Here is a 17,542-nt window from a genome sequence, read left to right as displayed (position 1 = left end):
CGGCCCCTGATTTTTTTTTAAACTGGATCTGCCATTGCATTTCAGTGAAAAGGGCAGTTATATGGTTATCAGAAAACTGAAAAAGACTAGCTTAATCCAAGTAATGCAACTTTACAAAGTTGGTCATGGGTGAGCATTCCGACTCAGAAATCTCAGAATGTAGGTGCATAGAATCTATGGCAGCTATGTACTACCTTGTGGAAAGCAGATCACTGTTATGATGGAAAGGAAGGCCTGGGCATATCTGGCAATACAACCTAATAGATTTATAGCTTCTTTTTGCACAAATGTGAAATCCTCAAGTAGTGAAAATAGAATAATGATAATGTCTGGTTGACATTTGGCACTGTCATCCATGTGCTTTGTCCAGCAACAGAGGTGGCATGAGGCCAAGCTGGCTCCCTCATATACAGACTCAACTTGTCCACTCACTGGCACATGGGTCACAAGTGAGGGCGACCCAGCCAGGCAGTCTGCCAGCCACCTCTGTCCCTTGCCTTCGGTCAGCAGCAACACAATGAAACCATTCTTCTGGCTTGTCAGTTTGAAATGGTTTTCATTGTAATATGCAAAACTCAAAAGGACCTAGCTGTATTTGCCAACAGCAGTTAGGATTAGTGATAAGGTGGGGAAGTATGTGCATGTTTGTGTGTGAGGGTTTGAAAGCTGTTTCTATTTCCCAATTACATACGATGGAAATGGAAAATACTAATAGCGCTGGGAAACATCTACTTGGCTATCCATAAGAGTGCATGTACACACTGTCAGTGATGTTCTCTGTGTTGTTCTTGTGTCCCCGGAGCAGACTTACACGACGGTGAGGAAGGACATCCTGCTATTGATGATGAAGAGATCTAATTACAGTAGCAATCCAGCCTCAATGTTGTTCGCTCATTAGGGATTTACTCACACCTCTCTTCTGCTGTGTCAAGCAGCAAACACTGGTAAAGAGAGGAGACTCACAGAGCTATTACACACATTGAAGATGTCTACACAAATTAACTGAGCAGCGATACATGGCTGAGTTAGGCTCTAGTGTTCAAATGATCTGTGAAAGGACATGCTGGTGCTTTGAGAAGACACGGTCAACTTAAAGGGATAGTTCACAGAAAAATCTGCACTCATTATCGACACACCGCTATGCTGATGGCGGGGTGGAGTCCACAAAACACTCTCAGGGGTAAACAGTTTTGCAGGCAGGGTGACCCCTTCTTCAGACCCTTCTTAGTGTCCGCAAGCCCCGACATTCATATTTGACTTGAAACGGCGTCATTTACACCATGTTATTAGACTTAAAGTCCAGTACCAGTAGCAAAGCTAGTGCAGGTAGCGATGTGAGCGTGTGTGCGGTTTTTTTCTGTGTCTGTGCGTATGTGAAGGCGCCTCCGAGGAAGATATCAGAAGACTTTTGGGCTTCAAACACAGTGTAAATGATGATGTTTGGAGTCGAATTTGAATGTAAGGGCTTGCCAGGGCAAGTGTTCTGTGGACTCAAACACATCACCCACCTCTCCATCAGCATACTGGTGTGTGGATTATTAGTGCATTTGCATTTTTTGGTACAACTATCCCTCTAACGAAAGTATCAATCAAATGTGTGTGGTGCTTTGCAACAATGTCTCAGCATAAAACTTGATAAGGGGTCCAACCTAGGTGCAGCATAAATTCATTAAAAAGCCACTCCTGGTATCATCTGTGTACTCATATCAGAAATTTGTATGGGAGGTTGGGAGCAGCTGCATTTCATCTCAAACCTTCACAACTGGACTAAATTGGTGAATCACTGACAGGACTGTTTGCATGTCCTGTGCGCTAAACAAAACTGGTACAGTCATTGGAAAACAGCTTCGTAGCACGACTACAGGTCAGAAAACTCCACAGGTAACCTTTTAATGTTCTTCGTTTTATCTGTCATCTACCTAAGCTATAGTGGTGTGTTATAAAAGCCACTCTTTTTAAATCCATGCTGTAACTCTCTATAGCTGGGAGAACACAGAAGGATGTTTACCAAAAGTGAGTGGGCATGTGGATGACGTTTCTAACACTTGACACATGTAGAAGACACTGTAGAAGATGTAGAGATGTAAAGATTACAAGACTCCAGAGCTTTTGGTGATAAGGGCATTCCCTGGTGTTGATGGGCTGTAAACAAAGACACATGATATCCACAGCGGAATTTACATGTTACGTCCTGCCCCCTGCATGCTGCCCCACCCCACACCTGAACACTAGCAATTTCTGTGTTGTTGTCAACGTGTCCGACCAGAGGATTGACTACTGCATTTCGTGAAAGCCACCCCTGAAAAAGTCTGGACGCAAATGTGCGAACACTTTCCGGACTTCATGTCTGAAAACAGCTTATGTTACTATACCAGGCAAATAAAGCACAAGCACTTACTTAACAATTATTTCTAATTAGTTACCTATTTGCATTAGAAATAGAAGAGGAGAAAATAAGGATAAGATGAATTTAGCATTATTATTGTGAGTGTTGATACCACAATATCAATAAAATGAAAAAAAAATCTATATGACATTGTAGACTGCAGCTTGTTGTTATAACATTTAACCCCAAAGCAGGGTCTGGACCAGCAAGCCTATTTGTCTTCCCGACAGTGATCCCTGTACTAATGAGTCGCTTTGAGAGCAGACTGACCTATTCTGCTGACCTTTGTTCTCTCAGTATTATTTACGGATCTGTAGTCCACTCAACAAAACAAGTTTCAGAACACACAGAAGAACCCTATTTCTTATTAATCAAAGAATCTCTGCAGCCTGAACTGTCTTATTAGTTTGAATACTGTAGTTTTGAAACCCCAAATTGAAAATGTTTAATGCTACTCGCTAACACAAAACAACCAGCACTGCAGATTCGTGATTAGAGCAGAAGCATTGGTTTGTAGCTTGTCAGAGTCTCTTGTCTGGGTGTCCTCCCTCCACACTCCTGCTGACCTGCGCTCACAATATGTTAACAATAAACACCAACACTCATCACAAGTTATTAGGACCCAAACAGTCCTGAAATTTACTGTTTTTGATTCACTCCATAATTCATGAGACACGCGCACACACACACTTGTTCTTCTATCTTAGTGAGGACACACATTGGCATAATGCATTCCCGAGCCAATTACCCTAACCACCCAAACTAAATGACTAACCCTTTATTTAGGATATTTTTATATCTGTAATCTATTTTAATGTGCTGGTGCACCTAAATAAAAAAGTCAGGTGCACCGATGCAACAGATGTAAAAAGTTAATCTAGAGCCCTGCGGTAGTATGTAAAAATTAAATATCAAACTTGCAGAGGACATAAAAAAATTATAAAAAAATACAGAAGTTCTTCAGACAGACGTGTGTTATATAGTGCAATGAAAATGAATAAAAGGGATAGGCTAACTAATATTTCAGTAGCCATCGTTTGAGGAAATGGTATGAGTGTTGAACAAAGTTCAGATTGAGAAATCCTTTGTAGAGGAGCTGTTTTTGGAGGATTCTATCTTTTATCTCATATTTTCTTAGAATATGCATCATAATACTGTCAGAGAAACCTTGTGTTAGACTGCCTAAATAACCACAGTTGTTTAAATGGCATGACTCAACGTACCACACTGGGATCACCTACTCCTCACCACAAAATTGCACCTTCTCAGCCCGTTTAAAACCACACATGAGATGTTAATGTCGGGAAGGAAAGAAATTCGCCCTCATATCCTGTCATGTGTCATACTGATACTTCGACTCTTCCTCTTAACAGGTCAGGAAAGAGACAAGTCAGGTGACTGACTGAAGATGGATGACGAGACAGCTCCCAGAAAGCCAAAGCATCGTGATGGCTCCCTGGTGACTGGCTGCTGCAGGTGAGGTCATAAACCCTGATGGTATCGTAATAATATGAGAAAAAAAGATTTTGGGACAATTAAGAAAAATAAAGTAAAAATATACTACAATAGTCATAATTTAAGACTACATGTCATTTTGTAAGGGTTTTGTATTAGAATGAGGAATAGGAAACACACAGAAATGTTGAGCGAATATCTGTTATATGACGAAAGGAAAAGACTGAAAAAGACATACAAACTGATGAACACCACCCGCCTTTACAGATTACTCGCATAGAAAATGATCATGTATATTTTGGTATTCTAGACGTTTGTCTGCATAGAGATTGAAAATCTTTTCTTATTCCTTGTTTCACTGGGTAAATATTAAAATAATCAAATATAACTAACAATAGATTGACTATTATATCTCTCAACATTCTTGTCTCCATCATCTAAATTCATGTTGGTCTAAAATATCTCAATTGCCTGTTTCCTGTATTTGCAGCCCAGGGATTGCATGCAGAGGATATTTTTGCAAGTCATCCTTCCCATTATTTTCTGCCAATACACCACCACGTGCCAACCCACTCAGAGTGTCTCAAATGTCAAACACTACTGTTTCAGATGACATCAGTAGCATTAAGGTGATGCATGCTAAGGGGCAGATATTAAACTACAAGAGAAAATTATTTCAAAAAAGACAGGCATAAAAAAACTAAAATATGCAACGCACATTCCCCTGTGGATCGCACAATGAAATCCCAGACCACTATCCCTGAACCATGTTGCCTAGGAAGGGATAAGAAGTCCCACAGTTTGTTTGTAGTAGTAATGGCTTTCCCTGTGGGTACATTGACAGTTTTTCTAATGACTTTGCGACATTAATGCCCCATCCAACATCACAGTAGAAAACAGTAACTCGCCAAAGGTAAAGACAATTTACAGATACACAACTGCGCAGAGAGAAAAAAATTGTATTGTAAAATTTGAGATAGGAGAAATGAAAGCTTAACATTATTGAACACATGTCTGGAGAAAAAGCCTGTCTCATCATTGTAAGACATTAAGCCTCATTTTGGATTTCAAGTTGGATGACAACAAAACAGAAAGCAAGAATCTGGATGCAGATCTGGAGTGAAAAATATTGTCAAGTTTCTTATACAGCAACAATCCCTCTGTCTTTGTTTCAGTGGAAATATATACAGAGTAGACAATTGAGTAGTGCAATTTGGTCATGCTGGATGTGGCTAACGCAATTAGAGACCTGTGTGTGTGAGAGTGTGTGTGTGTGAGAGTGTTTGTGTGTGTGTGAGTGCGTGCCTGACTAAGAGGCTGGTAAGCTGGTAGATAGGTTTCTCAGAGTCCTTTCAGATTTCAGGTTCTGGGACAAATAAACAATAGCAGGCCAAGAGACGTGAAGCTGTTTTCTAGAATGCTGACAAACTGGTGCAACAGGCGCAGACTGAAGTGTTAGCCGATGAGATCATTGGGGGTAATCAACTGTCTCCCAGCCTTTCTCTGCCAAATGGAGCACACTTTGCCAGCGACATAAGAATAATACAGTGAACTGGCAGATCATGATAATGTTATTGCTGTTGTAAGGTCACCACAAGGTAACACTTTTATTCATTAGATAATTTACAAAATCCAGCATTCGCTTTACTCATGCCTCTCATTATCATGGCGGTTACAATCTCAAGGCTCTTTTCATGATGCTTCTTTTATCTCAAATTCAAATTTTACAGTCACAAATACATGAATGTCTCTCATGACACTTGGGCCCATTAAACCCAATAAACCAATGTGCAGTGTATAATTTGCAAAAATATGACGTCAATAAAAATATCCAGCCTAAATTATTTTGAGATACGAATTTCTGACCCATGACAGCGCATCAGCCACCTCATGCTGCAATAATGGATGGAAAAAAAAGAAGCAAAACGCAATAAACTCTTGCAGGCAACTCACATTAGATAAGGCTTTTTAAAAGTGACATACTGTCCAAAAGGTTGGCCTATTGGTTTTAAGTGTGAATTCATATAGGCTTATGAGCTTTCACTTCTTTTTAAAAAGGTCATCAGAAAAGCTGAAGTGCTCAATTTTTGTCAGCTGTGGCTCAGCTGTTGCAGATCACAACAGTGAAAACATGCTTGCTCATGGAGAGCATGTGACACGGCGTCCACTGAGACAAGAAAGTAAAATCATACGAGGAGATAAACAAGAAGAAAAACAGAGGGAGACACTATAACAGTAGGCTTTAAAGCCCTGTGACCCTGGCTCTACACAACAACTACGCATACAATACACTCCTGCTTGTAACGCCAAGAACATAAAAGAGCCTTGTGTTTCTGAAAACACTTAGCACTCTGTTCAGCCGATCACCAACCATGTCAGCTCAATGAATCAGAAGTTGATGCTCACTTAACTGATTAACCTCGTCAATAGGCCCTCATTATTTCCAAATGAACTGCTTGGCTAAAATAGCGGCAAAACTGTGACACAGAGCCTCGCTCTGCCTCTCTCCTTCTGTAACACTCACTCAGTGTCAGCCTCAACACAGACTCCCACAGGAGACACATCCTTTATCCATTACTTGACCTGTATTTACCATTTTTGTCGTTAGTTTATACTCTTGTAATCAAAAGCTTTTTTTCTGACATGCAGTAAACTCTGGATAATCTTTTAAGAATTTCTCCTGCCAGCCTACTAGTAGAAACGCTGGATAATCTCCTGGTATTCTCCGGAGGGGTTGTATGTGAGAATGCAAATGTCAGAGACATAGATTTTTTTTTGTGTGGACATTCTCCAGAGTTCATGTCTGAAATGGACAAAGTAAGTTAACTAAGCCTCTCTTAATTTACTGTTAGGGAAAAGCTTGCATCCATTTGAAGTCCTTCCTGTAAGAGTTAAGGCTCTTTTTAGAAAAACAAAGTAGAGTTAAGATCACTGCTTTTACTGACTTCAAGAGGTCATCCATGTAATCGTCTTGCAGACAAGCTAAACAGAAGCTCTCGTGCTCTTTTCGAAATACCTTGAAAGTCCTTGGTTTAAACTTCTGAGAAAACTGATTAAGTTATAGAAATGTTCAAAATATGTTCCAAAAGAACACTACCAGTCAAATTAAGTATTCGAAAAGACAAAAACATCATGAGAACATATGACTGGTGCAGCATGCCAGACCACAGTAGTGACATGAATGGCTCAGGCCATTTGGGGCAGCCATCTGCCCAGCCCAGATCGCCTATTCTGGTCGAACCCAGGAAACTAGCTTCCTGCTCTACTTTCACAAAGGTTTTTCTGTTTCCCTAAATAGTTACCACTTCTTGGCAAAGGTTAACATATTATATTCATTAGTTTCTACACATAATGGCAAACACACAATGCCAATGAAACATTCGTCCAGTGTTATTGTCTAAGTCCCAGCAGAATCAGCCTGGAGGGGATTTTTTCTCACTATAACTGGAGCTGTGGATTTGCCATTCACCACCTGGCATCCTTATCTGTAATTTAATTTGTCTTGCCACTCAAAAGATTTCCAACAGTAGGCCTCTGAAACACTGATGAGAAGCTGCTTCACCAGGTCATACAAGTTTTATCAATTATAAATTACAGTCAGAGCCGCACATTGAATTAATAGTTGGATAAACATATTGATCAGTACTGAGAGGTTTTATTATGAATTTCATTAGGTGTTAAAATGTAAAATGTTGGAGAAAATAAATTAGCTCAGAGTTTCTCAATTCTCGCAATAACTGTGCATTCCTGGTCAACAATTAGCCAAATGGTAACTTAACAATAACTCTGGAATGCAGTAATTGTACTCATAGTATTATAATTACTAGACAAAGTGAGAGGAATTGGGTAAAGCATTTCTGAGCCAAACTGTAATGACAAAAGGCTTCATTGTAATCAAGTGTGAGAGCAGCTCATGGGAGACTGAAATGGTCTGTGTTATATCACTGTATTGCAGACTAATCTGTAGAGCATGGTGAATGTGTGCTTGAAATTAGAATGCGGTGGCTTTAATCTATTAAAAGAAAGATGCACTCGTCTTCTGGGATTACATTTATTACAGAAAAATGAAGGCACTGATGCTCAGATATCTAGATTTCCTTTCCATAATTTTTTTCTCTCACACAGAAAGCTGCTTGTGAATGTGCTGCCACTTTGTGAATGTCTCCATTTCAAGTGAGAAACTCTGAAGTAATATTTATAGCCAGGCTATATTTATACATCTTTTCAGTTCCCACCTCATCTCTGTCTCCCTCCTCTGTGAACAAGTGATTATTATGACAGTGGCGGGGTGAACGGTACTGCCAGTGCACAATGGAGACAGCACCTGAAACAGGCCTGGAGACACTGCTGGCTGGCAGGCTAACATATTCTGCTGATGATTCAGTAATGGTCATTATTTCAGCGATTAGAGCAGTGAGGAAGCAGCACCTACCTGTTACAAACATTGACGTCTGCTGGCACCTGTGAAGGGGGTTGGCCTCATTCTCAGCTATTTTACAACATTTTAACTAGTGTATTCAACTTGTCTTGTTAAGCGCCTTCCCCAATGGTCAAATCACCCACTAACATCTGGCCTTGTCTGCAATGGGAATGGATACAATTGGCATTTACCATTGGGTTGAATTACTTTGCAGTAAACATGTATTTTTAAATTAATGGCAAGACAGTGAAGTGAGAGAGCGCTTCAGTTTTTGTGATGTTAAACATGACGCAACACAGGGAAAAACACACAAAGCCAAACTCCCAATGGGAAATTAGTCCCTTTCTTTTTTTAGTAGATTTACAAGCATTTAACAGAAATCAGCCTATATCCACTGGATTTGGTGTAAAAGAGGTCATATAGTCAGTTCAAGCATTGTTCACCAGTTGAACAAATACACATGCCTTGATTGTGTATATGTTACACTGCTATGTGCACTAATAGTCTCTTAGTGATTACGGTTATCTTTCAAGATCTCCAAAAAGGTGTATATGTAATGAACAAAGACACACCCGCACGAGGAATTCTGGCAAGATCACATGTTTAACAAAGCTCTGGACATTGCTCTGATAAAACCTAAGTTGCCTCCTCAAGCACACACCCATCTCACAGTAGGCTGGGCTTAACATCTTTGCACTTTGCTGTTAAGACCACTAACTACTGTATGTCAAGCTGGGCCACTGTCAATAGACAGATATACCTATCTATCATTTCCACCATTTCAACAAGAGAAAATAATTTTCTTAATCAAACAGTATGCAAGTAAACTAGAGAGAGCCTGGTAGAATGGCTGACTAACAACAGAGCGCTGAGCCCTGAAGCAAGGCACTAATCATTCAAAGCCATGTTACCGGAGTTCATATTTGAAGAGGAGGCTAGTTTTGTGCTACGTTTAATCAAAATACACCTTGAGTAGGGCCTGAAAACTGACCAATGTAGGAGTCAAAAACCAAATAGAGTAGAATAAGACAGAAAACAATCTGAACTAGAAATGCCCGAAAGCTCCTAATGTTATAGGACTTGATTGGAGGGGGAAAATGGCTGTCAGTGAAAAATATTGTTCAATACTTGAGCAATAGCTACAAGTCTTCTTTTCTCAGATCAAGACTCATTCGCAGACTAAACTGAAATTAACTGTAAAATAGGGACTTATTGCACTGCATTGTAATGGGCCATTTTGTACGTTATGCAGTTATCATATCAATAACAATCATCTATTCTCAATTTTTAAGAACACTTTTACATGCTTCCATATATTTAAATAAATAAATAATCTATTCCAAATTAAATATGGGGAGCAGCCAAAAGACCACACTTAATAACATATATGTAACACTGATTGCATGTCAGCTGGTCTGAGCTTTTGCAAAACAAGAACATTTTGGTTGCATAAAAATAGGTCAGACCTGGTGTGAACTTGGAAAGCCACAAAATGAGTCAATGCTATGAACAGGTGTACAGTCAACAGGGGTGTCAGGCAATCCTACGCAGAGAATTAGTTGCACACGTTCCTTGTCTAAAAGTGAGAGATGAACTATTAGTATTTTAAGCGATGCAAAAGGTGACATTCATTCACATTAAAGGTTAACATTTAGCAGAGAACTAGGCACACATTTATTTTTAAACACACTTTCACAGACAGCGAATAGAGGCCCGATCACCTCCAAAACATTTTGATATGCTGTTGGCTGTGCTGCTGAAGTGTGACATCTCCCTTCACCACACCTGCTGCTCAAACCCTAAGCCTCCTTCTGCCTCTCACAGGTGTGAGAATCCTGTTTTTTATGCTTTCTATTCTCAAAAACAAAATGAAACCTAACTCGCGCGCTCACTCACGCCTCCGAACATGGCAGCTTAGCACACACAGTGCACTGCTGGTGTGTCTTATCAGTGACAGATGTCAAGTCAACCTGACATTCATCAGCAATATTTATGCATTGTCCAGTAACCATTACTAAAATCACAGAAAAGAGCAGCATCATGCCCAACACACATTTTCTCTCAGCTAATTTTTGTAGTTTTTCTTCCTATGACTAATTCAGCTCATACGACCCTAAGTGTCCACCTAATCCAATGCTTTTTGATACTAATCAGGTTCTGATTAAGGTATTATTATTTAATGGAAAAAATAGAAAAGTTAGGTCAAATCAAGTATAAATATTGAAAAAGGTCTCATGTACAATCATTGATGACTTCAAAAATGCACCTATTTATTTTGTGTTGATCATTATAAGTAAGTATATCATCCAATCAAGTGCATGTAGGCATGTTCTATCAGGCTTTGGATACAAAGACTATTGTTCTTAGTAGGCTGGTAATTCTTGGTTTTAGTCCCCTCATGTAATTTGTTCTTAGTCCAACATTATCTTTGTAGATTTAATGTCACCTTTTAAAAATCAAATTCCTAGTTTATATCCACAAACACACATTCAAAATGATTGGTTTTGATGTATACCGGGCAAATATGGCAAAAATGTCAAAATAGACAAATAGGTCAAACTGATGTTCAAAGCAATGTTCTACATTTATGTGTCACAAGAGACCAAACATTTCATATGTGCGAAACCAAGTCTAGAACACTAGCTAAGGATTCCTTGCAATAGTTAAATACTAACAAAACTAGAGAATTTGCTGAATAGCTAAAATAATGTATCGATTACATTGCAGCCTACATGGTGACAGTGTACAAGCCAACTTTCAAATTTAGACCCAGTGTTGCACTTTCATGTCTCTCTGAATATCTACAATTCATTACAGACCTAAATGTTGCTCTGAAAAGCAAACAAAAGCTGAACACCGCAAAGTCTAATTATGTCCTTTATCCTCATTTTCCCTGTCGTAAAAAGTAAGTAGTCTATGCAGCATGCTTTTTAAATTATAAAAGGAGCTTCATGCAAAGATATCTAAGCCTGTTCATGGGCCCAAAACAATCAACTCAGAATATGCATTCCTGAGGGCAGCAGCTGTAGAAAGCTGGACTTCAACCATTATCTGATGAGCAACAGATACATGTCAAAAGTGAAAACTGAAAAAAAAAGAAAAAAAAACACTGGGTAAAAAGAGCTAGAAGCTGGTTTCATTCGAGGCGTCATTTTGAATGGCAATGTTGCACCGAGAATGACAGTTATATTCATTTAAAATATACCTTGAGGTATTGTGTGCAAAGAAACCTGAAAAACACCTTTGCTGCTGGAACACAACTGACGCATCACTTAGTTGACTTTAACAGCCCAAAATATTCTATAACCGATTGTAATTAGCACATGTCCTCTGATATGCAGCAAAATGTAACCTTTTTTAAAAGAAGATAACGCAGAGAAAGATGCATTGAGACTGTCACATAGGATGTCCTCCAAATCCATTATTTACAATACTCGCAGCACATGTAGTAGATGACATATCACAGCGGAGGGGGAAATGGTGAGGAGCTAAACAGCATATTCAGGGTAATTGACTAACTTCATTGTGAAATACATTGCTGGAGAGTCGATAGACAACCATATATAAACACTGAATTTTTCATTCCCGATATTTGTTATCAGTTTTACAGTATATGTCTCACACTTCACGGGTAAGCTGTAGTCAATCAATCATCCAATTTTACTTGTATACCAATATTCACAATTTGTCTTACAGGGCTTAACCAGGTGCGATATCCTCTGTCCTTAAAGGTCCAGTGTGTAAGATTTAGGTGATAGGGATCTATTGACAGAAATTTTATATACAATAATCCTAGTGATTTTTTCAAGAGTGTTTCATCTAAATTATACAAATTGTAGTTTTATTTACCCTAGAATGGGGGGGGTCCTCTATATGGAGGCCACCATGTTTCTGGTAGTAGCCCACACTGGACAACCTAAACACCCTTTAAGTCTTAATGACAGCTGAAGGCTACCACAGGTTTTCTCTCATGTTTGGAAGGGGAGGGTGAGGGGTGTTCAGCTGCCACATGCAACTTCACCACTTTATGCCACTAAATACACACTGCGACTTTAACCCTTAATTGGTAAAATGTTTCAATAAACAACAAGTCTCTATATTTGCTCAAGGCCTCAAGTTCTGGGACATATCAACATGACAGTTAGTCACCTGGAGGGCAGGTATCTTGAGCACCTACATCCCTCCAGGTCACTGACAAAGATGCCAAACCTGTTGTTTCCCATGGTATCTTGGGCATGTCTCTCTGGTTTTTTTTTTAAGAGTACAACTTGCTGTACAGTCTAATACAAAAGGATAAAGCTTCCCTTTGATTTGATCAAAGCCTTTTTGACTTTCATTTGTCATCATCATTCTCCTGAGCCATGTCGGCCCTTTCCTCTCTCCCTGTCTATCTGGACTTTGCCCTGACTGAGGTCATTCGCAGCCCAGGGATCGATAATGAGTTCAGATGTACTGGTAAAGTGCTTACCTTGGATCCTCACTGCCATTCAATCCAGCCTGGGACTCGCATCTGCTTCTGAAGAGTCAAGTTTCACATGGCCATGGTGCTCAGGGGGCTTCTAAGGAACACATCATCAGAGAGAGAGAGAGAGAGAGAGAGAGAGAGAGAGAGAGAGAGAGAGAGAGAGAGAGAGAGAGAGAGAGAGAGAGAGAGAGAGAGAGAGAGAGAGAGAGAGAGAGAGAGAGAGAGAGAGAGAGAGAGAGAGAGAGAGAGAGAGAGAGAGAGAGAGAGAGAGAGAGAGAGAGAGAGAGAGAGAGAGAGAGAGAGAGAGAGAGAGAGAGAGAGAGAGAGAGAGAGAGAGAGAGAGAGAGAGAGAGAGAGAGAGAGAGAGAGAGAGAGAGAGAGAGAGAGAGAGAGAGAGAGAGAGAGAGAGAGAGAGAGGAATCATTACGGATGCAAATGTACTTAAACGTGTGGACTAACAGTAAAAAGGGAGTGGAGTTTCTCCTTGGCGATTAAGTAGTTACAATGGTAGTGTTTGTGTCTAGTGGTTGTAAAGACCAAAAAGCAAACTAAGTGATTTCAGCTGTAGATTACATGGGTGTTGTTAAATCGACTTATTGGCCAGCTAACGCAGTCTGAACAGAGACTTGTCAAGTTTAAGGGGAAAAGCGACCAGTGAAACCAGCCTGTCTTGTGATGCCAGTGGGATAACAAGCTAACGACGTTAACACAGACACTTTTTTTTAGCATTCATCAGCTTAACCATGACTACATATTAACACGAACACACACAACTTCAAGATTAGAGAAACTCGCTTGCAATAAATTGAATCGCAGATGTAGTTATTAAAGTCTAAGCTGGACGAGGTCATTCCACCAAACTGCTTCAGAAAAGGGGGACAGGGGTAGCTTACCGTGTGCCAGCAGGGGTTTCCCTGTAAGTCTGGAACCGACGAGCAAATACAGAACTTCCGAAGCGAGTTGACGTTCTCTCGACACGTTCACGTCTCGAGTCACTTCCACGTTCCGACTAGTTTCGACGGCTCGTGTCCGCGCGCAGCCTGTTGACAACGGACGAGCCAGTTCCTTAAAGACACAAGGCTGGAGTCTGCCCAGGCCGGAGCAATCGAAACAGAGCCCGTGCGGTCCCTGCAAGTCGAGCCAGGCCAATCTATTTTTCCGCACAGCTGCTGAACGTGCCTAGAGCAGATGGAGCAGACGAGGCAGATGTGGAGAGGGCGAACACTGTCAAATGGAAATATGTGAATGTAATGTTGCACAGCACGTTTTTCCGTATCTACTCAGGAAACGCCGACGGTACCAGGGGGTTAGGTCGTGTTTGTGCACAGCCGCTGAAATGTGATAAAGCGAATGAGCCCCATTTAAAAAACTGACAAACATATTAGAGTAAATAAAATTTGATCTGACAATGTGTAGGTTCAATGATGCGATGCACATTCTCAACACCAACTCAAATCCAATAGAGGTAGTGAAACCCTTAAACAAATAATGACCCCCACCACCTTTCAAGCATGCCTGCCTTGCAAAAAAAACAAACAATATAGATAAAATATAATAAAAATTGGATATATACGTATTCACAAATTCACAGCAGCTCAGATCTGATACAGGTTATGAGCCTTTTTTCAATTAAGCTTGCCTTGCTAACCAAAAAATTTACACAAACATATTAAATTAAATTGCTATTTTGTTCGGTACATTCATGTATATATAAACATTTATATATATACATATCAATTTATCCGTTCCGTTCTTTTTTCCCTTTTTCCTCTCTGGTTTCCTTTTTTTTAGTAATTGATCTCATAATGTTTAGGTTAATTGGTGTGATGCGTATTCATTTAAAGCAGCTCAAATCTTATAGAGGTAATGAGCCCTTTATCAAACAAGTTTGCTTTGCAAATGTATGAGTGAAAAATATTATGAAAATAAAGACATTTTAATCTTCTTACACGTGAAGGTAATTGTTATCCGTGGTATACATGAAAGCTTGATATGATATATTTGGTTAAAAAACAATTAATTCTGGTTTCAGAGTAGGAAAATATTAATTATGCTCTTAGCAGTAAATTTTATCTTGTGATTGAAATAAATCTGTTAATAAGAGTGTTGCCATCTTTTGATAATGATTAGGAACTGTTCCAAAAAAGCTAATGTAATACTGATTTATAATCATTGTCTGATCCATAATCTTTCAGTGATATGACAAATTTGTATCAATAATACACTTTTAAAAAACGAAATACTTTTCACTTCAGTTTTATTCACTTTAGTATAAATTCAATTATTTGTCATAGGCTCACAGTTTGTAAATTCATGTTTATCATTGATAACTGCTTTTCAGCTGCCACAGAAGTTCAAACACCTCATAATTATGCTTATGAGTCAGTGCACCTGTCAAATTACCCAGGTTTAGTGGTTCCTGAGCATGTGAGTCATAGCTAAATCATGTATAAATGTCATACAGCTGGTCAGATATATAAATCTCTTTGTCTTTAAGCCTAAAATATAAACAACTTGTATTGTCTTACAAGTCAGACAGAGTATTTACACAGCAACTTTTAAGAGCAAAATCATCTCTTCAAATATACTTTATATATTCGTAAACACATGATAACCTCACCCAAAATCCCAAGACTATACATAATCAATGTCACATACAGTGCATTTAATGTGATGAGTTATTTCAAGTATGACCCCTGTGACACAGTAGTTTAATGGAAAAGGCAAAGTCAACAGTGTAGGCTAAGAGTGTAACACTGGCAACAACTGTTTCCATTATAACCAGCTGAACACCTTTGCCTGGATTTCTTCCTTTTTCTCTCAGGTGCAGGATGTCAGTAAAACAAATCACTGTGGCCAGCATGTAGAACAGCACCCCAGTCAGATTGAAGCCAGTCATACATTTGTCAAAGGGCAGGAGACATCGCCCAGCACAGTCACCTAAAATTACAACCACAGTGGCAAAACAGGTAAGGACACAGATGGCATATGTTATGCTGGTAACCCACAGCTGCCAATTGTGTTCCGAAGAAGGCAGCACACAGACCACCTGCACAAGCAGGACAATCATCTGACAGCCTCCCCAAAGCTGGAATATCTTGAGGAGACCAGGCATGCTGCCCATGTAGCCTCTTTGTTCTTGGGCTTGGGTGCGAAGAATGTAGGACTCTGAAGAGTAGGCCAGGAAGGTGAGACAGGAAACCACAGACGCTGCCACAGAGCGCGGCGACGCATTATGGTGATCCATGACGATCCACGGGAAAAGTATAGAAGCACTAAGGGACATCAGTGCGCCTGACAAGGCCACCGTCACAGTCAGGTTTTTCCAGGAAACTGGGATGAGGTTGTGGAACTGGATGACGCTGAGGATGTGAATGAGGAGAGTGAGGGTGAAATAAAAGCACCAGGTAAACATGCAGAAGATCCTGAATGGGTTGGGGTCTTGGCAGAGAGTTCCATTGTTTAGTTCCACATGTTCAAGCGAGGACACGAGGCTGAAGGTGGTACAGCTGGATAAGACTGCCCATGTCCGCACCAAAAAAAGTGGACTGGTGAAGTCTTTGGTCTCAAGTATAATCACCGGCATCGTCACAGAGTTGAACCAACAGTACCTGCGTGGTGAGATAGCATCAGATTTGTCAAATAATCCCGCAGTCTCCACTCCGATGGATGTTTTTTTATCCTTGTGGTTTAAAAAGTTCTAAAGACTAGTCCAGTAGAGTCCACGGAAAAAAAACACCTCAGACAAATCTTAAAAAGAAAAAAAACCACGTCCTTTCTATTCTGTTCACCAATGCTCCATCCTTTTCCACTTGCAAAGTACAACCTCAACATAGTAACTCTTCACATATATATATTGGAGCCCTGCTGCTGTTAAAATAGGTCTCGCCTACTTCCTGTTTGAGGTTGCAGTACTTTCAGTCTTACTGGAGGTAGGTGCAAATGACCACATTAAAAAACAAATGCCAACAAAGCTATCTGTCTCCCACTTGATTCTCATAAAATGTTTTGTTCCCTTTTCTCTAAAGTAATAAACTGCAACAGTTTAGGGCCATCACAAACAGTTCATGACTTAAACTCACCTCCTTTAGGTGTATAAGTATAAATATATATATATATTTCTTTTTTATTTGTATTACTTTTATATCCTATTTTATATATGATTTATTCTAATTTTTTCTGTTTGCTTGTAATATTCTGGGCACTGCTAGGAGAGCCTGTGACCCAAGAAATCCATTGCCAGCAACTGCTTAATGTAATTGTGCATATGACAATAAACTCTTGAATCTTGAATCTTGAGGGCATTAAATATGGTCATAGGTCCTATAGTTCTAGTTGTTGACAAGGTGCATATGTGTAGGATATGATCAGTTGATTTGTTAGTGCTGCAAATCTAGTAAGTGAAGTGTTGCTAAGAGGATCTATTGGTGGGTGCAGATCTGCTCTTACTTGATGGGGACTAAAAAAGCATCTTGTTTCCACTGTCTACTGCTAATTTGAGATTCTTAAATGGGAAATAATTGTTTGTCTATGTTGGTGCCTGTGGAGAGCTGTTTTTATTTTGTTCAATGTTCTTGCGTGTGACTACTTTAGTCTCAAATGCATATGAGTGTGCATGTATCCGTCTAAAATGTTTCCAATTAATAAGAAATGTGTGTATGTTTTTGTGCTTGCATGTTTATATGTGGTAGATGTGAGTATAAAGTATATCTGTTGGTGTGCATGTGTATTTACACAAGCACAAAGAGTCTTCTACGGATTCCAGCCAATCACTTTGCCTCTGTGTATCAGCACACCTGCTCTCTGTGTTATAAAT

At 39.7% G+C, this 17,542-nt stretch overlaps 2 protein-coding genes across 5 annotated transcripts in view; both read right to left on the bottom strand.

Moving 5' to 3' along the window:
• LOC132997132 (testis-expressed protein 2-like) overlaps positions 1-13,899 on the bottom strand; it is a 29,733-nt gene extending 15,834 nt beyond the window's left edge. Inside the window, exons 1-2 of one of the 4 annotated variants that reach the window (XM_061067423.1) lie at positions 13,620-13,899; positions 12,730-12,777 (exon numbers count right to left, since the gene is read on the bottom strand). The gene's annotated coding sequence lies outside the window, so the exon portion shown is untranslated. Of the gene's footprint in view, positions 1-12,729; positions 12,821-13,619 lie in introns of all 4 variants that reach the window. The other 3 variants (XM_061067421.1, XM_061067420.1, XM_061067422.1) reach the window with 3 other exon arrangements.
• Positions 13,900-15,019: 1,120 nt separating this feature from the next.
• On the bottom strand, positions 15,020-16,526 carry LOC133028397 (myeloid-associated differentiation marker homolog). The gene has a single exon (XM_061095594.1). It carries the CDS (start codon positions 16,310-16,312, stop codon positions 15,410-15,412), a length of 903 nt encoding a protein of 300 aa, XP_060951577.1. The 5' UTR covers positions 16,313-16,526; the 3' UTR covers positions 15,020-15,409.
• Positions 16,527-17,542: the final 1,016 nt, after the last annotated feature.

Source organism: Limanda limanda, chromosome 2, assembly GCF_963576545.1.
Source record: "Limanda limanda chromosome 2, fLimLim1.1, whole genome shotgun sequence".
NCBI lineage: Eukaryota > Metazoa > Chordata > Actinopteri > Pleuronectiformes > Pleuronectidae > Limanda > Limanda limanda.
The sequence above is the reverse complement of the archived record's forward strand: the minus strand, read 5'-3'. Positions and strand labels throughout refer to the sequence as shown.